At 37.7% G+C, this 24,318-nt stretch overlaps 1 protein-coding gene across 2 annotated transcripts in view; it reads left to right on the top strand.

The window, feature by feature from the left end:
* ptpra (protein tyrosine phosphatase receptor type A) overlaps positions 1–24,138 on the top strand; it is a 54,234-nt gene extending 30,096 nt beyond the window's left edge. For both annotated transcript variants that reach the window (XM_053478297.1, XM_053478296.1), the window contains 18 exons: positions 1,373–1,454; positions 1,700–1,773; positions 6,517–6,653; positions 8,280–8,370; positions 9,198–9,274; positions 9,359–9,395; positions 9,548–9,645; positions 10,757–10,876; positions 11,886–12,052; positions 12,639–12,774; positions 14,609–14,758; positions 15,153–15,246; positions 15,339–15,415; positions 16,447–16,581; positions 16,840–16,965; positions 18,260–18,411; positions 20,512–20,647; positions 21,040–24,138. In XM_053478297.1, the coding sequence (XP_053334272.1) occupies positions 1,373–1,454; positions 1,700–1,773; positions 6,517–6,653; positions 8,280–8,370; positions 9,198–9,274; positions 9,359–9,395; positions 9,548–9,645; positions 10,757–10,876; positions 11,886–12,052; positions 12,639–12,774; positions 14,609–14,758; positions 15,153–15,246; positions 15,339–15,415; positions 16,447–16,581; positions 16,840–16,965; positions 18,260–18,411; positions 20,512–20,647; positions 21,040–21,114 (1,964 nt within the window). In that variant the 3' untranslated portion in view covers positions 21,115–24,138. The remainder of the gene's footprint in view (positions 1–1,372; positions 1,455–1,699; positions 1,774–6,516; positions 6,654–8,279; positions 8,371–9,197; positions 9,275–9,358; positions 9,396–9,547; positions 9,646–10,756; positions 10,877–11,885; positions 12,053–12,638; positions 12,775–14,608; positions 14,759–15,152; positions 15,247–15,338; positions 15,416–16,446; positions 16,582–16,839; positions 16,966–18,259; positions 18,412–20,511; positions 20,648–21,039) is intronic.
* Positions 24,139–24,318: the final 180 nt, after the last annotated feature.

The raw sequence follows: 24,318 nt of genomic DNA, 5'->3' as shown, positions 1-24,318 counted from the left end.
GGCTGAACCCAAGTCAGTACATGTTTTCCGTGTGCACATGATGTCACGGAAGCATATTTGAAGCTTCGACCTGGATTTACTCAAGCATACCTTCTTGCACTCATTTATAACTTTGATTGTCGATATTTCCAAAACGGAGAGAAAACATTTTGACTGAAAAAATGTTCTGTTCTCACAGAAATCAAGACATTCAGAAATTGACTGAATGCTGAAGCTGAATGCACGTTCAGCTCTAATCTTGTGCACCAGAATGGAAAGCCATACAAAAAGCAGACAGGCCCACCTATCCCATTAGCCAGGAAGGCTAAATATCACATAATATGCCTCATGAGATTTAATGTGGATGTGGTTAATAAAAAAGCTTTCGCCTGTGTGATTGGTCTACTTGTTCTGATAATAAGCCTTAAAAGTAAAAAAGTTCAACAAGATATGATTAGCATAGGCCTAGCATATTTTGTTCAGAAGAAGATTAATGCATTTATTTGTTTATTTGTAGGGACTATTTTTGTTGTTGACTTTTAACATGAACGTGGTTTAAATAAAACATACATACAGTATGAAGTTGTGATTTATCTTAGATCTCACTAGTTTAAAGTGATCACAGGGTGATAAAGTGGTGTGTAAATGGCAATAGAAATGATCAGTTTTATGCACATATTAAAGTTTTTGTAATTTTATAAAGTTGATCCCTGGAGGGAAAAAGAAGTTAGGTATTTAACCTAATTACGGCTTATGCAAAGTTAGGCTTTAACGCAGATATTTTCATGAACAACACTGTCTGGCCAAGAAAAGTCTCATGCACTTATATTTTGTTTGATTGCATTAAGCTTTGCTTACCGTGTGCATTGTGGTTGCCAATTCATGTGTAAAAACGATTCCTCATGCTCCCAGGACCGCGCGTTCACAATTTGATTCCTGGAGTATGCTTCAGCACTATCATTCCAGGTTTTAATAATGTGTTGGACAGTTCTTAACCCAATTCCAGTCATTTCAGCAGTTTCTTTAGTTTTCCTTCCCTCTGAAGTACCCTTTTTTGAGTCAGGCAGTCTATGTTAATAAAAGGATAACCCAAAAGAAAAAAAAAAGGCTTAAAAATTGGAATTTTCTTAGATATGACCCAGGGATGGGAATCTTTTCCTGCCTTACGAGTCGGTTAGATTGTGATTTACTTCCTTACATTGCTTACAGTCTAATCTGACAAATTTTTATAGTCCCTAGTAGTGTATATGTATAGTACAGGTTTAGAAAATACATATTACATGCTTAAAGTATTGTACATATTGTTTGATGTAAACAGTCCAGTTAACTTGTGTCTTTCTTTCACTGCACTGGTTGGACCTTTTGTACAACACTTGATTTTCCTCGAATCAAGACACTGCAATCATCGCTGTGACGGTGGCATTATCGTCTCTGCTGGTCATCATCTTCATCATCATTGTTCTCTACATGCTCAGGTAAGGTCATGGCACAAACTATGCACATGTACATTTGGCTGTTTTTTTTTTTTGTTTGTTTTTTTTAACACCAGTCCTCACTTTTAAACTCTTAAACCTTCCTGCCCTTAGCAGTGATGTCATGTATTATTCCAGCTCCGTCATTCGTTTCATTTTCGCTCTTTTGAACACTTGCTGAGTTAAAAGCTCATTGATGATGCAGGATCTTAGGCTTTGTATCTAATTCTCTCACTGTGTTACAACAGGTTTAAGAAGTACAAGCAGGCGGGAAGCCACTCAAACTCCTTTAGACTGACCAATGGCAGGACGGATGACACAGGTGTGTGTATGTGTGTGTGTGTGTGTGTGTGTGGTATAATATATATAATATATATATATATATATATATATATATATATATATATAAAATATAGTGTGTGTGTGAGAGAGAGAGACACCAATAGTGTCAGTGTGTAATTTTTTTTCATGTTCTATTGTAGACATCATGTACATACCACATCTTGATCATATGGAAGTCATTATAGCACTTATAAATTGGAAACATCACTGTAACTATGGAAATGGATTGTGTTTTTAAATGATAAATGATACTGCTGGTCATTTAATCAAGCCTCAATTAAAAGAAAAGCTTACATTTTTGTCTCTTAACTATCATGACAGGCAGGAGTTCAAGAGTTTACAATTTTTTTTTTACAAATTTTCTGTGTGTTATTAGAAATTGGAGAAAGATGATTCGATGATGTATTATGATTCTGTTAAGTGCCTATTTATGACTTCAAAATCGTATTATTTTTTTTAAATACACACACACACACACACACACACATTGACCCTATGGCAATTCATCTTCGCAAATTTACCAAATGGAAGGTGGGGTGAAACTGGGACAAACTTTAGGAAAAGTAAAACTTGGTAATACTAAATTTATTGCTATACATTAAATATTGATATACACTGTATATGATATCATTAATATATTTTTAATATACATTATATACTATTTTTCTTTTCCTGGAGTGAAAATATAATAGTATTTTACTACTCATCCCTGTAGTGATGTGAGAAAAGTCTCATGCACTTAAATTATAGTGCGTGAGCACTTGGTGTTCACATGAAACGTTGTTAATGTCACATGATGTTAACGGTCTGTACAGCCAGCAGAGGCAGTAATCAATCAAAATTACTACATTTACACCTCCATCATATAGAACATAGAATATTGTGTTAAAGGAATGATCGATCCGAACCCAAACTGAATTATTACAGAACATCCTGTTGTGTGTGTAGTTATTCTTGAGGGGAGAATTGATGGTGTTATCTGATCAGTCTGAGGAATCTGGCAGAATATTTTATGGTATTGTTTCCTCAGACGTCTAAAATATACACTACTCACAATAAGTTAGGGGTATTGTTATTTACATGAGTGCTTTTCCAATTTGCTCTGAGTTTGAGTGAAATAAGTAAAAGTTCTCTTTGATACTACTAATAATGTATGAGAAGAAACACTATTTTCATTAGTTTAATATTTATTACCCCCAAAATTTTGACAATAACAGGGATAGCCCCAAATAACAAAAATTGACAATGTCAGTAGCGGGTGTTTCCACCATTTCCCACAATGACAGCTTGACATCGACATCTTATGCTCCTCACTAGTCTCATGATGTTGTTCTGAGTAGGGATGGGAATTGATAAGATTTTTAGGATTCCAATTCCATTTTCGATTCGGCTTAACGATTCGATTCTTTATCGATTCCCTTATCGATTCTCATTTGGAAGAAAAGGGACAACAAATTGTTGATTAGCATCACCAATGAAAAAAAATATTAAATAATAAAATTAGTTTTCTTCTGTAAAATTAACAAAATACAACAAATTATTTTGTGGCAATTCTACAAGAATGTCCAACATTTTTTGGTGAAATACAACCAGACTTTTGAGCGTTTGTTCCGCTTAGGCGCCATGCTTACTATTGACTGAGCGTAAGCTACGCAACGTGCGTGAGTTACGCAATGCGCGTGATGACGTCATTCGTGTCCACTGGAATCGTTAAGGGAATCGTTTGCAAATTTTGCAAACGATTCCGAGGAATTGAAACACTGGGAACCGGTTCTCAACAAGAACCAGTTTTCGATTCCCATCCCTAGTTCTAAGGCAATGCTGTTCTGTGGCAAAAAAAAAAAAAACACGCAGTTCTGCCAGGTCATGTGGGGGTGGGGTACGATCATCCAGTCTCTGCTTCAACTGGTCCCAGAAGTGCTCTATGGGGTTCAGGTCAGGGGACATTGATGGCCATACCATATGAGGCACTCCAACTTCCTTTAGTTAAGTTGTGACAATTCTGCCACGATGTGCTGAAGCATTATCATCCATGAACAGAAAGTTGGGGTTGTGCTGGCGAAATTAGGAGATGATGATGGGTTCTATGATGTCTCTGAGGTAAGAACGTGCAGTGACTGAGCCATCTACAATAACCAAATCTGTTTTGCACTGACTGGTGATGCCTGCCCAGACTGTTGCACCTCCTCCACCAAAGGAAACCCTGGGGACCATGTTGACCTCAGCGTATCGCTCACCTCGCCTTCTCCAGCAACGCTGACGACAATCATTTCTGTGCAAGGTCACCCGACGCTCTTCAGTGAACAGGATGGTAGACCACTGCTGCATTGTCCACGTCACATGGTCTTATGCCTACTGCAAACGTTCATGGCGGTGTCTTGGTGTCAGTGGAGTCACCTGCAACGGTCGTCTGGCATTCAAGCCAAAGCAGTTGAGTCAGTTGTGAATGGTTTGTCTGGAAACTCTAGTACCCCTCGCATCTCGTAAACGGGCCTGCAGCTGTGTGACAGTTGGATAACGATGTCTGAGTGCATAAGTCCGTAGATACTGGTCATCGTTGCGGTCTGTCACTCGTGGGGCTCCACTCCTGGGTCTGTCATGAACTCTGCCAGTAGTTCTGTGTCTTGATGCAAGTCTGCTGATAACACTTTGAGACACACTAAGTTCACAAGCAACATCTGACTGCCTACCAACTGATTTAACGGCGCGTCATGGCCAGGTGGCGCTGCTTGTCCGTTAAGTTCATGGCTGTTTGAATGATGAACTTGGAATGACTTACTGACAATACCAGCTTTTTATACTCACAAAATGTTGAAATTGATGTCACATTGAAAAAGGTTGTCTTTTGGTATTCCCCCCCAATATAAGGCACACCTGTACACAATGAGACCATTACATGGAAAACACCAAATAAGGTGTGTCTATCACTCCAATGCAATTGCCTCCCTATCCCAAATACGTCTGAAGTGGAACAAACACCGTATGTATGACATCCATTTAGTCTCTCTCAATATCCCTAACTTATTTCGAGTAGTGTACTTGCGTTGTTGGCCTTTTATAGCTATATGAAGTTCAAGAAAGCACAACCTGGCAATATGATGTCGACACAATCTGGCAATATGATGAGCTAAACTTAATTCAACTTTAACTAACTATACAAACATGACAGTTTAAATAAACTAAAAAAAAATGACCTGCATAGGCAAAGAAATATCAGAGAATAATAAGATCACATATTTTATGGTTGTTTTTGTGACCAATTAACAGTAATAATAATAAAAATTCACACATTTTAATTTGGACATTTTAACGTCTCTTCCATATTCCGACAGCAGTACAATATGCACATTTAAAAGTAATGATTACTTTGGTTCTTCACAATGTATTAGAAATCCCAAATGCACAGGTAATGTCTAAAGCCTCCTCGTTAACAACCACTGACAGGGCTTGCATATAAGCGGCTTTATTTTCTCCAGTGTTATGTTGCCCCACAGATCTGCGCTGCTTGAATTTTATGGGGTAATCATCCTGTTTATTTTAGATTTTTTTTAAAGAAGTATCTGTGAACGCCAGTACGCCATTCTAGCACTTTTTACAGCAGCTGGCGTCTTCTGCATTAACTGTGTTTCAGTACACCAAACTCGTGCTGCCGTATCTGTTTATTCTGCTAGCGAGAGAGAAAAGAGAGAAAATGGTTCGCAACTAGTTCGCAGATGGCAGATGGACAGATTTTTAAAAAGGAGTCAGCAAATATACTTAGGCAGCCGTCAGTGTACTTGGGTGGCCGTCTATGTGTATACTAGTATACTTTGTGTGGGAAACACTGGTATGCAATTGGACTATTCATCTGACTCCAGCAAATTCATTGGTCATGGATTGTCTGATGTGCCAAGTAAAAAATTCTCCCATTTTTTTTTGCTTCCTGCATGCGTTTTATTTCCATGCAATGGCGAGATGAGATTAAAACGTCTTGGATTATATACACACTGGAAGCAAAAAGTTTCCTTGTACTTAGTTTCATTGGGAAATAAATGAAGAATTGTAGAACAGTGATTGGTGACTGGAACCGGACTGGAATAAACAACTGAGCTGGTTTTAGGCAAAGTCTAAAAGACCAAATATGTATTTCTGATGCATGTGATAACAGAGAGACAAGATTTAATGTTTAGAAAAAGGGGGTTTTAAGTGAAGCAGAATCAAAGTATACTTAATAGATTAATAAATAGATTCAATTATGGAACAGGTTTAATCTGGTGTTTAGGCTACATTATACATGTTTGTGCCCACATTCTTGGTGATCGTGTGGTTTTTCTGGGTTCTCCAGTTTCCTCCCACCTTCCACAAATATGCCATTTGGTGAATGGGTGAGAATAAATTGCCTTGAGGTGTGAATGGTTTTGTGTGTGTGTTTAAGTGAGAGAGAGAGAGAGAAGGAGCAGTAAAGTTACAACTTTTTAACTGTCCTGCAGTGCCCACTACTGGCCAATTTATTAGCAAAGATTGCAAGATTTACAAAGATTGAAGTATTTTTATGTATTATGTATTCTGTATGATAATTAATTTTGTGTGTCTCACTTTTTGTAAGTCGATCTGGATAGGAACGTCTGGCAAATGCCTAAATGTAAATTTAAACTTATTGTTTCCTGATGGTATTTTCTGAAGACCCTAAACAATAAACTTTTTTTCCCCTGTTTTTTCCCTTCCTACCTGCCGGACCTGACAGAGCTTCAGAGTGTGCCACTGTTGGCCCGCTCGCCCAGCACAAACCGGAAGTACCCACCTCTTCCAGTGGACAAGCTTGAGGAGGAAATGAACCGCCGCATGGCTGATGACAACAAACTCTTCCGGGAAGAATTTAATGTAAACATGCCACACACACACACACACACACACACACACACACACACACCCATAGACATCATGCGCTATCAATTATTGTGTATCACTTTGTTCATCTGAAATGTTCAAGAAGAATTTCTAGTTTAATTTTGAAGAGGGATGTGTGTTTGCTGTGGGTTTGAAATGTTTTGAATTTCATAAAAGTCATCATAATGATGTCATCATGAAAGTACACCAAACATGGTCAGTCACACCCCTGTTACAGTATGAGGTTATTTATTTTATTAGTCAACTTTAGTCAGCTTTACACAAAGGCCAACACTGTCACCTCAATTGTTCCTCCCTTTATTATGTTATGTACTCTATGTGGGCGAAAAAAAAAGAACAAAAGTCACACGCTTTTTCCTTGACTGTCTGGTGTTTTTAGTTTTTGTGTTGATGAGTCCTCCTGTTCCCAGAATCACTTTTTCACAGTTTGAGACTGTTTTTGTTTTCCACTACTTTTGTTCCTTCAGCGAAGAAAAACTCCATAGTTATGATATCCTGGTCATTTAGTACATTCATTTCATCAGATGACTTTTTACTGCCACATAACGTTGCTGAGGCCTAAATCCTGACTGTTCATGATCGACATTGTGTATGTGTGTGTGTTTTTATATATATATATATATATATATATATATATAATTGTTCATTTTTCAGGCTGATAACTCTAAATCACCTTCTCATCTGCAGCAGAGGTAGGTTTTGGTCTCGCCCTCCTGGGATGGCCTTCATGAGAGCCAGTTTCATTATGGTGCTTGACGGATTTTGCAAATGCACTTGACAATACTGTTCTTGCAAGAACTATTACAGAAAGGCTGACCTCTGTGTTTTAAAATAACAACTAACTGTTGTTAGTTGTTACGTAATTACGTATTATCAGGTCTGGAGACGTACTTGGCCACTGACAAACATATGAACATAATAAATAGGACATGTGACTTTGCATGGGTAAAGATGTACAGCCAAATTTAACGCCCAAATCTAATATTGCTCCTCGGTCACTCCGAAACTCACTAGATAGGCGGCCTCCCCTACCTGCAGGAGTGTGCGAAGGAGCGGGGCCGCAGAATTAGGCACGGCTGGTGAGTCATCGCCGCTAATGATCCCGGGCTTCTCCCCGCGCTATAAAACACAGCGGGGAGTGTAGCTTGGGGTTTGTTGGGAGACTTGACTTTACTATGCAGTGTAACTGTGACACGCACGCAGAACGTGGAAGAGCGGCATGCAAGCGGGGCAATGGAACAAGTCCTGGGGACTTCAAAGAGGCGAGTACACCTTTGAACTCCACGACGAGGACAGCTGCGAGCTCACTGCCGGATGTCCCGCTGCTCTTCAGCTCTCACAATGGAGCAACTATATTTGAAAACCTATGCAAGATTACCTGCTATGTTAAGTTTCCTGGCGTTCGGATACACCTAACTGGTGCCGCTGGTGCCTCCAGATAATTACATGTGCCTTAAAATAGAGACTGCTATAACAAGAGCTCATTAGCAGAGCTACAGTTCATAAAAAAAAAACGCACTACCTTGCAGGTGGGTTCTTGGTGCATGGTGTTTGTCCATCCATGACATTTGACTGGTTTTCTGTGCATCTTCTCTGCAGGCCTTGCCAGTTTGCCCCATCCAGGCCTCATGTGATGCCGCCTCCAAAGAAGAGAACAAGGAGAAGAACCGTTACGTCAACATTCTGCCCTGTAAGTCTGGTTGATGTACATGAACCCAGTCATCAAAGGGGATCCAAAAGTTTCCTATGTGTATTCATTGTTAAGATATAGTGTTGCATATTTTGTAAATACATCATGTTTTTTCTCCCCTTATATTGCTTTAATATGTGAGATTAGTGAATGTACGAGTCTATTCAATCTATGTAGCTCTCTCTGTATATTCCATGCTGTTTCAACCTGGATATAACCTGTTCCAATGTGTATATAATCATTCTTACAGAACTGAAAGACTTACAGAGCCACACCTTGTTTTAATTTAAATTAAATGAGATTGATGAAATGGGAACAAATGTTTTACCGCAAAAACCTGCAAAGTGATTTAGCATACAATTAAAAAATTTTAACTGGACTAAAAATAAGAATAAAAAAAGTCCTTGCCTCAACATTGGAACAATACAGTAAGCTGCAATCGGTTTTACTTGTACCAGTTAAAGATTTAGAATAAATAATATAGAATACTTTTGTCTCAGAAAATCTCTAGGTGTTTTAGGGAGATGCTCCATATAAGCATGTATTTATAACAGTTGCCATTGTGAGCAAGTGTGCAGTAAGTAAGGTTTCTGATATAATGTCAGTGCAGGGAAGCAAGTGAATTGCAGTCCGGAATAGTTACACCTATATTACCGATGTGGCTGCAACATTCCATAAAGTACTGTTTTGCAGATCCTTAAAAAATGCTGACTGTTTGTAACAACAATGATACAATTACTAGTATTATACTCTGTTATTATTCCTGATAATAATCTCTACTGAACATTCTGTTCTTCCTCTTCTTCCTTTTTCCTTCTCTGTCTTAGACGATCACTCCAGGGTCCATCTCTCCCCTCTAGAGGGCGTCCCAGACTCAGATTTCATCAACGCCTCATACATTAATGTGAGTTAAAGAACCAGGTTTTACTCACGCATACTTAATAACTGGATTTGAGAAAAATAATGCCTTCTTGCTTTCTCTGAACAGGGTTATCAGGAGAAGAACAAGTTTATAGCTGCCCAAGGTAAATGAATATTATTAAAGAGAATCATATTATCAAAAAGATTCTGAAATGATCCAGACCGTCATTAACTTTACTTCTAATAGTGAAGTACAGGTTTGCAGCTTTTAGGTGTAGAGTGAAAACCAAATAACGTGTGCATGCGTGTGTGTCAGGGCCAAAAGAGGAGACGGTGAACGACTTCTGGAGAATGATCTGGGAGCAGAATACTGCCACCATCGTCATGGTGACCAACCTGAAGGAGAGAAAGGAGGTACACTGGTGTAGTGAAAAAAATATTAGAAATTGAAAAAAAGTACAGATTATCTGAATATTGCCAGCGTCATAAGCAAGTATGATTAACATTAAATGATGTATATATGCAGGTGTTGTTCTTAGTTTACAAATTTTTATAATGCTTATCCTTTTTCCCCATTAGGCAAATCAGAAAAAGATAAGATTAAATGTATTACTAGTGTAGGCCATGTAGCTAGTCTGACTTTTTTTTTTTTTCCTCCCCCTGACCAGCAAACAGTTGTATTGCAGTTTTTAACTGATATCCGCTAAAAGTCTGAAGGATGTTCAAGCCAAACTGGAACATGGAAAATTTGTGAAAGGCATAAAACAGTTTACAGAAGAAAGTGTACAGTACACAGAATGGTGTAAACATTTTAAAGACGGCCGTGTGATTGTAAATTCGATCCCTGCCAAGGTGGCTCAGTGCCCACTGGAGTCATTCCCATGAACATTCAGCGTGTGGGACGACCGATCCTTAAAATCGATCAATAACTTGTCGACATCTGTCTGTGGAAACTGTACACAATCATTCACAAACACTACGTGCCCATTAAAGGAACTCCGCTGGAGTTATTGCATACAATAATTTTATTATTCGTTTGTTTATTTAACCAGTAATAAACTCGCATATCCTTCTGTGACTGCTGGAACTGACTACTGTCACAGAAAAGTAGTTTTAAATTCTTTCTAGGACTGTGTAGCTAAAGGTGAGGAAAATAAACCATGGATGTGGTGGACAGTCCTGAGAAACTTGTAAAATGTTCTTTGTTTCTTTTTATTCTGCTTAGTAATTATCTGTAATGTATTATATAACTTTCTGTTCCATAATGGAAGGGTAAAGATAAGTAGGCAAATTCCAGTTGCATGTTAAAGCCGCATCATTCTTTCTACATCTTGATAAAAATTCAAATTCACCAGGTTTAAAATTCAGATCAGATATTTTGTGCAACGTAGAATGTGAAAGTGTGACTGTTTAAGGAAACAGTTTGAGTGTCATGAATTTATTAATATATATATTTTTTATTGGTATGATTATTTTGGAAAACAGTGATGATTGCAATGCTGAGAATGTGGCTGGTGTGTTTCAGTGTAAATGTGCTCAGTATTGGCCGGATCAGGGATGCTGGACATATGGGAACATCCGCGTTTCTGTGGAGGACATGACTGTGCTGGTGGACTACACCGTCCGCAAGTTTTGCATTCAGCAGGTATTGGATCTGAACGGCTTGATCCATACTAGCTCAAACCTTGTCAAAAGACTGAGGTCTTATGTCATGATTTGTAGAAACTTATTAACAAAACATTTGGCTTCTGCTATGATAAAGGTGTTACTTCAAGTCTTGTACTTCTACCTCCTGGAATAAAACTGGTGGACTAAACTTCACGGCCCCCTCTAGAAGCCATGGAAAGCCATAGGGACAATATATGGTTCATATGCCTTTCTGGGCGTGTGACTTACTTCCATCACAAACTGTTGCTTTATCTGTGATTGTATTCCCGGGTTATACTGCAGGGTCTTTCATTGTTAGTTTTGTTTATTGTTGTGTATGTTTCTTTAATCTCTGTCAGAAGTGAAATGCCCATTTGGATTTAGGTCCGGTGATAGACTTGTCCAGTCTAAAACCATTTTTTTTAACCCTTGGTTAAATCCTTTTTGTTGGCAGTGTGAGACTTCTCTCAATTCATCCCGGTGGGCTTTCTATCATCTTTCCAAAATGTTTCTACCTCATTTCTTAATTAATTCCCATCCTCCTTCAGAATCGATAAAGTATCTGTTTCTCTGTCTATATACCTGTCTATATATATCTATCTATCTATCTATCTATCTGGCCTTCTGCAACTTATTGGTATTAAGTGATTAGCATCTTGTGGCATGGCCTCTACACCTCCGTTATCTTCCTTAAACTGTGGATTCTCATACATCCACCTCTGCCCTGTAGAGATTGTTAGTGATGTCATTGTTGTCTTGGGTTTTCCTTAATCACCTCATATTCATCTTCTGGTCACACTCAAATGTCTTTCATTTCAGCAGAAAACAACAGAATGAACTTTTCTGTTCCAGATCTTAGAGTTGGACTGTGTATTCCAGACAGAGCATTTAAAAAGCAGTATAGTTGTGTGTTTAGACAGTCTTTATAGTGGTAAGAGTTGTGTATGTGCTTACTTGGCATATACACTGTTTATCTCAAATTTGTTCTCCTTGTTTTGTGTCTGTAGGTGGGGGATGTGTCCGGGAAGAAGCCCCAGAGGCTGGTGACTCAGTTCCATTTCACCAGCTGGCCAGATTTTGGAGTGCCCTTTACCCCTATCGGCATGCTTAAGTTCCTTAAAAAGGTTAAAGCGTGCAACCCACAGTATGCTGGACCCATAGTGGTGCACTGCAGGTGCTTGTTCTTTTTTTGTGTATGCAATATCGGCCTCACAGAACATGAGACAGTCCAATCTGATCTAGCAAATTGTTAATCCATGATGATTCATAAGATCAACACACAACTGCTATGTCCATTTTTTCCTATTCGATTCTTTTTACAATTAGAATCAGTTTGTACAGAAACATGCAAATATATATATACTGTTAGTTTGGTATACTGACCTGCATGTGAACAAATATTTTTAACAAACTACAGAGATTACGGTAAATAAGAAACAACTCCTTTTAAAATGTGTTGAATTAGTTCAGGATTTTTAAATCCTTTACCCATGAAAAAAAAAGCATGAGTATAAAAGAAACCCTGTTATTTTATACCAGATTTGCTTTTAGGTTGAATATTAACATTTAAAAAGGCAAGATTTGTTGTTGAACTGACATTCTCCTTTTGTTCTCCCTTTAAATAACATGTAATAATATTCAGAGTATTAATATAGTTGTTTCTCAAATATAATTTACTATAAGTATTAATTGTTTGACTTTTATGGTGGTGTTATTCTCCATTTCATGATTTCTTCTTTTATTCCTCATCTCTCTCGCAGTGCGGGTGTCGGGAGGACGGGCACCTTCATCGTAATCGACGCAATGTTGGACATGATGGCTGCCGAGAGGAAGGTGGACGTTTTCGGCTTCGTCACAAGAATCCGAGCCCAGCGGTGCCAGATGGTCCAGACTGATGTTAGTTAACTTCACACACTCCAGCAACATTCAGCTTCTACACTGTGCCTTTTTTTTATTTACTTCACACTGTAACTGCGTTAAGTGTGTTTACAAGGCGCATTTTTTAATTCCTGAGCAGCCGAAGTTCAGCTTTGTTCTCGTACCCAAGTTTCTTACAGATTTGATGTAGACTTGGAGTTCGGGATGGCATTTTGAATATAAATGATGCTGAATAGATTTTACAAGGAGTCGTACAAGTCAAAATGGTGGTGAAATGTCTTGCGAATGAGGGCTTGAAGCCTATCGACATTTACAGAAGACCAGTACGGTGATGAGATTCTTAACCAAGCCTGTTAAATTTCATGTCATGTGGTTTATCCCCTGTCCCACCTGAAGTATACTGTTAGCTTACCCTTATCCTCATTTCACTTGTCTTACTGACAGGCTACCTGTCTTCTTATAAAATCTCGGTTTCGAGTTACTGTTCCAGATTTAAGCACACAGGTCAGTTATAAAGATTTTGAGGTGGCTGATGATATTGACACCTCTCATCACTTTTAGCATGAAACATCGATATGAATGAGATCAGGCACATTCCATTGCATAAATGCTTTATTGTACTAAGTCAGAGCGGCAGTCCTCTTGGATCTGGTATAATAAAATGATTGTGGCAGGCTACACTCATCACATTGCGTCTAGCTTCAGGAACAGGTTTCCCTTTCTCCCTTCATCTCTTGTCTTTGTTGAATTTTTTTTTATTAATTAATTTATTAAAAAGACATGTTGGTGTTTGGCAAAAACTATACTTTGAATCATAACATTCAGGTGGTCATCCTTAGACCTGGTTGGGCCAACCAAGTGTCACAAATGTACGGGGAACCCCAATCGTTCCATAAGGGTTTAAGAAGATAATTAAATTTACAAGAGATTTTTTTTTCTGATACTTATATTGATTCCTAAACCAACTCCTAAACAGATTAATATTATTTCACTCAAATGCTCATACAATGTGAGGTTAAGGTTTTGGAATTGGGTACATCAGCTGTTTTAAAGGTCAGTATGTCTCCTAGGGTTTGGACAAAAATCAATTTACTTAGGCCTACATATCATGATTCTTGTGTTTGGAAATTCATGTTTTGCCACACTGACTTTAAAATCGTAATTTTTTTAATCAAATTTTTTTTTTTAGCTTTGCAATTAGTGCTAACATGTTGCAGTTCCCCGAAAATCCTGCAGGTGGTGTGCTCTAAACTATTCACACACACTAGGAGCAAATAATTTGCTGAGCTTGTTTAGAATTGTAACTATTTATGTGTTTATGCTATACAGTGTGTGTGTGAGGTTGTATATACACACACATAATCGCTCAAAAGTTTGAGATCACTTGCAAATTTTTTTGTTTTTGTTCAATGAATATTTTCTACATTCTTCAGCAATACTGAGGATTTCAAAACTATTATGTACCAACAAAAACAGTCAGTTGTTGACACATAGGCTAGCCTTCACGGAACAGTTCTTGCCAGAACAACATTGTCAAAGGCATTTGCATCAAGCCAGGCTTTACAGATGATGAGTAGCTGACACTGTTGAATAACTGTTTAAATGAGATTATTCCATATTTTGGACGCCTTCATCATAGCTTTACAATGTAGAAAGAGATAAAAATCAGGTACGGGCATATACTTGCATAATCTCAATGCAAATCGAATCAGGATCTAGGTATTGTGATGTATCTTATCCACTGGTGTCTTGTGATTCCCATCCCTAATATGCCATTTTTTTAAGCTCGAGCTGTCAGACAGGATAAGCTTTAACCGCGTTTTTCCTCTTTCTTTCTGCCTCTCTTCCACAGATGCAGTACGTATTTATTTTCCAGGCTCTGTTGGAACACTACCTGTATGGAGACACCGAGCTGGAGGTCACCTCTTTAGAGTCTCACCTAGCCAAACTCTACGCTCCTTTACCTGGAGCCGGTTGTGGTGGACTGGAGGCGGAGTTTAAGGTGGGTGTGACCCAGCCAGTGGTAGTGCTTTAGCGGTAGTGCTTGCGAGTAGCCGCTGCTCGTGACATTTCACTGGCAGATTTATGCTATATGAGTTTGGGTGGAGTGGAAAAGGAAAAATGGGTAGGGGGCAAATTTAAAGATTTAGAAAATAAAGCAGGGCAAACATCACAACAACCTGTCTATGTGAAATAATCAACAGTATTAAACATAGCATTTTTTTAAATCACATAAATTGCGGAAAAGAAACTCCTTATACCCTTGCATGACTAATACCATCTCTTGTAATTTTAGCTTGCATTTAAATTACTTTAATGTCAAGAACGATTTTTATTATGAATCAAAAGTTTCTGTACTTCATCTCTGTCTATATCCGAACGTTTGTCCCCCTTAGAAACTCACCTCTATAAAGATCCAAAATGATAAGATGAGAACTGGGAACCTTCCGGCCAACATGAAGAAGAACCGTGTGCTGCAGATCATTCCATGTAAGCTTTGTGTGCCTGTGCTTCTGTGCGCTTGTGTAAATAGTCAGTCCTAGTAGCTTAGAAATTAATGCTTTATATTTTCTCTCTTTCAGATGAGTTTAATCGAGTGATCATTCCTGTAAAGCGTGGTGAGGAGAATACAGACTATGTCAATGCCTCCTTTATAGATGTGAGTGTCTACCACAATCATACACCAAGTGTAGCTTTTAATGCTAACACAATTTTAGATTTCTGCTTAAATGGTGATCTGTTTGGTAGACTAAGATTATGAAGGCATTTGTTGTGTGTGAGAGAAAAGAATTGAGTTCTCTAATGGGCTGCCTTCCATTTCTGAGTGTTAGCCATTACTGTTTATTATTTCTGCTGAATTCAAGTTTGACAAGCACACTCACTTAGGTTTTTTTAATATCACATAGTAAATCATACATACGAATGATGTCTGAGCTCACAGCAGTAAGCCATTTGCACACAGTTACCAGGTAAAAAAGTAAAAAAGTCAGTAATTTAAAATAAAGTGAAAAAATAGAGACCCAAATAGATTTCCTAGAAATATAAATCTTTTTAAGCATTAATTTGGAATGTGGTCATTCAGTCAGGGCACCACTCGCAATAAGAAGTTGCCGTAATAAAGTATGTATAAACAATTAGTACAGGATTTATTACCAAAGAGGAAGTAAAAAAGGACATACATCCGTGAATGACAATCCCTGCTGAGGTGGTTAGGAGACCACTGCTGTCGTTCCTGTAAACGTTCAGCAAATAAAACACCTGGTCCTTGAAAAAGCAATGGATAATTTATCATAAACTTGCGAAAGAAACACATCTGTCTGTGGAAGTGCCACACCGATTATGTTCCTCATGTTTGGGCAAATAAGAGTTCCTGGGAGGCCAGTGTTTCACAGGCAGTCATAACCCTGGTGTACGAAGACAATGTGCTACCTGAATGATGTGGTTGAGTCATTAGTGTAGTAGTGTAGCAGGGGATTGTCCTGAGGAATAAAGGGAGTTTTAACTCTCATAACTGTGTTCTGTTATCGTGCACCATTAAAAGTCCCAGTTTTGACTTAAAATAAAGATAATGCAGACTCGCTGTTTAAAACACTTAAAATGTTTTTGTTTGCTGATCACAATATTATAATTACAATTAAGATTCAGCCCTGTTCTTTTCTAATATTATTATATTTGTGTGTGTCTGTACAGGGCTACAGGCAAAAGGACTCGTACATGGCGAGTCAAGGCCCTTTGCAGAACACCATAGAGGATTTCTGGAGGATGATCTGGGAGTGGAGGAGCTGCTCTATTGTGATGCTAACTGAACTGGAGGAGAGAGGACAGGTAGAGAGATGGGTAGAAATAAGGGAGAAATAAAAAAAAGGTGAAACCACATACAACATAGACAGGAGAAACTAAATGATTTGAGGAGACGGAGGAAAATGTAGGTATAAACAGATTTAAGTGACACACAGGCAGGTGTATTGGGAACCGATGTGCAAGAGCAATTGACAGACCATCATATAATGTGGTGCTTGATTGATTGATTGTTTTTTTTTCTCTCTCTCTCTCTCTCTCTCTCTCTCTCTGTCTCCTTCGTAGGAAAAGTGTGCTCAGTACTGGCCCACTGACGGAGTGATGGCATGTGGTGATATGTCTATTGAGATGAAGAGAGAGGAGGAATGTGAGAGTTACACTGTCAGAGATCTGCTCGTCACCAACACCAGAGTAAGTGTCAAAAAACACACACACATACAAACAACCCCATAACTTCAGAAACCATCGTGTTAGTAACACTATTTACTTTGTCTAGTATCCTGTCTGTGGCAGGTCAGCAGCAGGACATATCACTATTATTTACACATTATGTAATGTAAAAATAATATGGTGCAACGTGAAAAGTATTGCCTGACTCAAGTGTGATGTGTTCTCGGTCAGCGTAAACGGCCAGTTTATTATAGATACCTGCGATAATGCCTTTCCGCTCAGCTAAATGTCACGGTCATAATAAATAGTAGTGTGAGATACTTGATGCAAACATTACAATAAAAAAAAAGAAAGCTACTAAGCTGTGGGTTGTTAAGATTGGAAATAAAACAATCCTGTAATTTAATTATTCATAATTTAATTGATAAATTATTGTAATTGATGCCTTTTGAATGCCTATGCAAGTTTCACTACAGATAGTTAAATGACAGAGTAATTGCTCATTAGTCTCTGAAATAAAAAGCAAAGCCCTGAGCATTAATAGTGTTTTTGGATTTTTGCTCTGACTTTAAAAACTCCCCAAATAATGTAGAGGGTGACTGTACTGAGTGGGAGTAGAGTTAGCCTCTGCTTTATTTAAATATTTATTTAGATACGGCGTCCACATTACTGGCAGCAACTATTCTGACCTGCTGCTCTTTGCCCCAGTCAGCTTACGCATGCTGTTTGGACTGAAATACCAGTACAAGCTGGTGTTACAAACAGTAAAAGCAGGCTTTTAATGTTGCTTAAATACCCGCACAACCTAGGATTACAGAGACCACATTAAAAATATGAGCAATTTAATGACGTGCAAAACTAGAGATCAGCAAGTTTTTTTTTCTTCAAAAGAAGTTTAAAAAAATGATTTTTTTTTATGTTTTTAGGATTTTGCATGTATGATCCTTTTTGTCCTGATAAAACTTTGATTAATTTTATCCAACATAGACTTCAGTCTTACACAAACATGTGGCGTCCAAACCAGCTCGAGTCATCTAAGGAAAGGAAATAATATATATTTTTAAAATATTTAATTGTATAAAAAAAAATTGTATAAACTGAATTGCTCCAATTTGTTAAATTTTGTCTTCAGGTATTGACGGGTTATTTGTTAATTTACCATTTAAATTATTTGATTTTGTCTATTTGCTTTTATTATGGCTTCCTTGGCAGACATGCTATTTAGTAATAGTTCTTAGCACCAATTTGGCAAACCCTTACAATTCAGATTATGTCTCAAACTGTTTTCTCTCTGTCTCTCTCTCTCTCTGTGCAGGAGAATAAATCTCGTGTTGTGCGTCAGTTCCACTTTCACGGCTGGCCTGAGGTGGGGATCCCTGCGGACGGTAAAGGCATGATTAACATCATTGCGGCCGTGCAGAAACAGCAGCAGCAATCTGGAAACCACCCAATCACAGTGCACTGCAGGTGACCCATGCGCTCTTCACACCACCAGTCCATGTCACCTAGGCCTATAAGGTGTAGCCTATATAATACCCACTCGCTGCAAACACGTGGACACAGTTTTCGTTGAGTTAGACTAACTGATGAGGTACACAGAAGAGTAGAGTCTATTGATGGGTGTCAGTAATCGTTCTAAAGGGTGGGCCATTTATATGGATACACCTTTATAAAATGGGAATGGTTGGTGATATTAACTTCCTGTTTGTGGCACATTAGTATATGTGAGGGGGGAAACTTTTCAAGATGGTTGGTGACCATGGTGGCTATTTTGAAGTCGGCAATTGTGGATCCAACTTTTGCTTTTTCAATAGGAAGAGGGTCATGTGACACATCAAACCCATTGAGAATTATTTACAAGTTCATTAATTAAATTATAAAATGTTATAAATAAGTTATAAAATGTGTTCAATGTGCTGCCCATTGTGTTGCTATCAGTGTGTGAAGAGTGGGAGAAGAGGGTTGCATTGACAATCCAACACAATGGGCAGCACATCCTATTGAAAAAAAAAAAGTTGGATCCAAAATGGCTACCATGGTCACCACCCATCTTGAAAAGTTTTCCCCCTCACATATACTAATGTTTCACAAAAAGGAAGTTAATATCACCAACTATTCCCATTTTATTAAGGTGTATTCATAAAAAAGGCCCACCCTGTATAATCAGTCATAGGTTTACATCCGAGTACATTACACATACATATGTCGACTAGGATTAATTACATAAGTATCTATTACTGAATATATTAACATTAAACACACAACACAGCTTTCAAAGCAGGAGTCACTGTAGGCTGTTGTGACAGATTGCGCATAGCATTCATTTATGTTAAGATTTTCCTTTATTAGTGGGTTAACTTGCCTTTTTTTTTTTTTACCAAAACCAATGTGCACCCATGTCCGTGCTTTTTTTCCCGGGAAATCGTATAACACAACTATATTACACAAGGTGGATGTGAGCATGTGCAGTTATCAGCGCTATACGCATATATGTTCCTCCAACTTTGTGTTTTTGCTACACAGCAGTTGCCTGGGTGCTCAGAAAAGAAACCATGCAACAGGGTGTGTTTTGGGAATTTTTAACTATTAAAAATGTACGTTTTTACTAATCGTAGTAATCAAGTAGGCTTTTGTCGTCATTTTAACCATATACAGTTTAGTACACAGTGAAACGAAACAATGTTCCCCCAAGTCTACCTCATACATGCAACATAAATTAACAACCTAAATTAACAAAACTTACTAGATAACTAAGAAACCTAATTAGCTGACTAGCTAACACAAGACAGATGGACATTTTTAAATAAACAGGAAACCGTCTAAGTATCTATACAAAAAAGACAACATAAAGTGCATGTGCAAATGTGCAAACAAGAGCGGCAAAGTGACAACATGACACATTTCAATACTTCGTGGTGATGAGGTAATGAGTTGCGGTAGTGGGAGGAGAAACAGTAAACATTCCTTGTAAGTAGCAGCGAAGATAGAAAAGAGTTTTGTGCAAATAAGAAGTCATAAATATTGTACAAAAGAGCAATTACTTGTTGGTGTAAACAGTTGTTAGATGGTTGTTGATCAGTGTATTTGTGCATGTGTTGTATTTCAGTCCAGTCAGTATGAACAGTATGAACAATTGTTAGATAGTCAATTGAAACACACAGGAAATTGATCATAATTGTTGAACATTGCATCGATAGTTAAAACAGTGTAAAAGCTGTGACTGCAGCACTTGACAAAACATTCTGCCCATCACTTCTACCCACACATCAGTGAAATATTAGTCAGAGGTGCACTGTTCACAAGTTAGACACCTTTTCTACGCACTATTTCTGTTAATCGAGGTTTATCTTCTTATCAGTGTCGGATATTTTGGGGTTATTGTCCATTACTGGCGATGATGGTGCTAATGACATGACACATGACATGGCCTGGTCGTAGGACTAACAATTAGACAATCAGTGTAGAAACACATGTGGTGTGTACAGCTGATAAACTGGTAGCTCCATGTTCATGACTATTTTATCTATCAGAATTATTTATGTACGTGTGTGTTTTGTTTTTTTTTAGCGCCGGCGCAGGTCGTACGGGCACTTTTTGCGCTTTGAGCACGGTTCTGGAGCGTGTAAAAGCAGAGGGCATTCTAGACGTCTTTCAGACAGTGAAGAGCCTGCGACTGCAGCGACCACACATGGTGCAGACACTGGTGAGTGCGCACACACACACACACACACACACACACACACACACACACTACCTGCTCCTTCTTTTCTTATTTATTATATTTATTTTAACCCTCATTTTTAGTCAACAAGTTTTAGCCCTACTGAGGTAGACGTATAGTGATCTCTATTCACACCACAACACACCATAAAGCACTTTGTTTAAACAGATACATGAAAGTAATCTTTTGTACAAAATCAAATCTCTTTCCAGTTGACAGGCACCTCTAAGTGTTAAACCAATATCCCGGACATCAAATATAGTGTGTCGTCCTTATAGTTTATTTTTAGTGTACATGTACACATGCTTGTGTGAAAGAAATGGTCTAGAAATTATTATTTCTTATCTCAATTATTATTATCTTTCTTAATGCAGGAGCAGTATGAATTTTGCTACAAAGTGGTCCAGGAATACATCGATGCCTTTTCCGACTATGCCAACTTTAAGTAGGGACTCTACTGAGCGAGCAACGTCCTCAGCCTCTCACACAAACACGCGTACGGTTACACACGCAAGCACAGCACCGGACTGGCTGCAATCACAGAAAAGGGAACAAGGACAGAGGAGGACGAGAGGGGTGGCATTTTTGTCAGAAGAGGCCAAAAAAAAGATGCCTTCTTGAGTATTTTGTAATTTTGTGTATTGTCTTGTTAATATGTTTCTCTTTACTGTTTTTTTGTTTTCCAGTGTAAATACACTTCCCTTACCATTTATTTGTTTTTAGATGCAAGTTTTAGAGTGACTTTTTTTTTTCCTAATGTAGTTTACAAGTATATGAATATAGATATAGTTATATGACTCTAAACTGGTTTTGAAATGAACAGCTGGACCATGGGGTGATTTTCTTTTTTTTCCTATTTCTATTTGTGCAGCTGAGTGATGCAGACCTGACCACTCAAACCTGTTTCACGTTTGCTTACAGCCATATTTAGTGGCTCACTTACACAAATAACACCAAAACATAACCTATAGAGCATTGCATTTTCCTAAAAGATGCAGTGTGTTGAAAAGACCTATGCTGGAAAAAACAGGGTGATTTTTCTTTCTCTTTAAAAAACAAAAAGGAGCGCATTGTAGTGGAAGAGGTACATCCCAGTTTATTATGGATGACCATTTCAAAACCGACGACTGTGTGATTTGCCTCTCATAAAAAAAATTTAAAAAAAGGCCAAAACTGTTTTTGATGCCGTTACAGCATCTGGGCATCCACAGTGGATCAGTTCTTAATATAAATGTTTGTGGTCATGTGGTTTTCAAAAATGTCTAAACAGGTGCTTTTTTCCCACACAATACAAAATGGCACAAAATCTTTTTAGGGATCTTAGAAACAAGATGGGACACATGCTTTCAGGGGAAAAATAAAACTTTGTTGTCAGAATTACTTCTTATAAGGTTCTGTCGTTCACAAACCTTAAGGAAGAACTGATGAGCTCTGAAAGGTTGTTCAGTTAGTCTTGGGGCGTTAACAAGCTTGATCATTTCTACTCACAAGCACGAGTGCAACCAGTATGCGTGAAGAAACACTTTTTGAAAATGTCTAATAGGAAAAAAAAGGTGGTAGTATCTGATTAACTTAAATCTGGTCCCATTTGTGTAGCCTGTAGACTGAATGTGACAGGTCATGGTTCTCTTTGCATCCTTTTATCTGGCAATTCCTCCTTTCCTTTTATTAGCACTTTTGGGTGAAGCAGTCCTCTAAACACTCCACTGAGCCAGTCGTACGCAAAGCAGCCGAGAACCTTTCTTTTTTTCTTTTTACTAACTTTTCGCTATTCACTTGTTTACATAACTTTTGAAGTTTAAGATGAAAGTGATTAAGGCATGCTAAACTAAAAATACTAAATGGGGTTTATTCGTTTTGATTTTCTTTTTGTTATGGATTAAAGGCCGAGTCTCAAGAAGCCATAAATAAATCAATACCCCAAACAAACCATGCAACCACTCGTTGATCAACAAAATACTAACACTGCAGCTCACCAGTATTTTTTTTTTTTACCTGATTTGTCTGCTACAGTAGCTTCAGGCTGATTGTTGGTAAACAGTTGAAACGAGCGCTGTATGTAAAATTCCTGGACATCTGAATCGGAGCCTACACACTGCTGACAAGGAAATGAGCCTTGAGATATCAGTCCTGTCCTGGATACATTAGTCAGATTATTATTATTATTATTATTATTATTATTATCATTTTTAAAATACAGGTTTGTGACAGATTTCTTTATGTAATGGAAGTCTTGCTGATTCCGTTTTTAATTCAAAAATCATATTAGAATCTGTCCATCTGTATTGTATGTAGGACCAAGAGACTTCCCTCATCTGAGGTAAACCTGTTTATTTGTGTAATGTTTAAAAATCAAGTTTAAGGGTTGTTGTGCTTAAACAGCTTCGACTTAAAATGACTGACATACTCATTCGTTACAAATGCAGCAAATAGCGATTAGATTAGCGAAAAACGCTATTTAGGTTTTTTTTTCCTTCCCTCACCTTAATGAAACACTGTGCCAATACACACTCTGAGTAAAGTAACCCCACTCAAACCTTCTACCCTCTGTTAGCTCTGCCCCTTTAGTCCTGCCTTCCTGAAGGTGTGGATCGCTGAGCAAGTGCCTATGGAATAACTTTACTGCTTTTTGTGGGTGGCCTAAATGAGCTCTGGCCTCAGCTTTTACTGGCTTTTATAACTTCCAGTGGTGAAATTTCAGGAATCCTTTTAAGCTGATGTGTGTTTAATCTTTTAAAATGGGTTTCCGTTATTGTCCAACACCCCGCATAAGATCAGAAATGCTTTAATTGTTAAAGCTGTCAAGCTTAATACATGCTATCAAACCATATTTGTAGACTCTAGCTAGTTCCAGCCCTCAGTGTCTGTGAAATATTCCAGTACTTTTGGAAAACAGCATTTTGTTCATATTAAGGTTCTGAATGTTGCATCAGTCAGGGGATAAAACCTGCAAGAAAAAAAAAATGAACGCAGGACGAACCGAGAATAAGAAATTCCTCTCATGCTGTTTTTTTCTGCTCTTTTTTTATCCATTCCTAAGTGTCTCTTTTTAATTGGGTCACATTGTAAATTTGACCTCCCCACCTTGTGTACGTCATCCTTTTGCTTTCATCATCCTAAATGTTCCCATCTGTACATAATGTTATTTATATTTCATTTCTTTCTGTCACCTTGCTTATTTTTCTATTCATATACATTTGTATAATAAACTGTACTTGGACCTTTTTTTTTTTTTTTGAAAGTATTAGATTTTCCTTCCATTTTTTAAAGTTTGGTATTATTATTATTATTGTCTTAAAAACAATTATTTTTAATTTGCATCTGTTTTTATAGTGTTATTCAGAATTTTGAATATATGTGTATATAATTATATATATAATAAAAAGTTATATATAATTATATAATGCTAAATAGCCTTTCTAAGCAAGGAGTTGTTCCAACCTAATAAAAAAATGCTTGAGATTTTATCATTGGTTTGAGTCCGAGTGGATTGAATTTGTGTAATTGTTTAAATTTATATTATACTTTACACTGAAATAAAATTATCAGTAGTCTTGTTGATTATTTAATTTTCCTCTAAAAAGTATATATTTTCAAACCATAGATTTCACTTTGACAGTATTGCTTTTCATGATCTCAGGTTTAAAGAAGAA

Source organism: Clarias gariepinus, chromosome 19, assembly GCF_024256425.1.
Source record: "Clarias gariepinus isolate MV-2021 ecotype Netherlands chromosome 19, CGAR_prim_01v2, whole genome shotgun sequence".
Lineage (NCBI taxonomy): Eukaryota > Metazoa > Chordata > Actinopteri > Siluriformes > Clariidae > Clarias > Clarias gariepinus.
The sequence above is the reverse complement of the archived record's forward strand: the minus strand, read 5'-3'. Positions and strand labels throughout refer to the sequence as shown.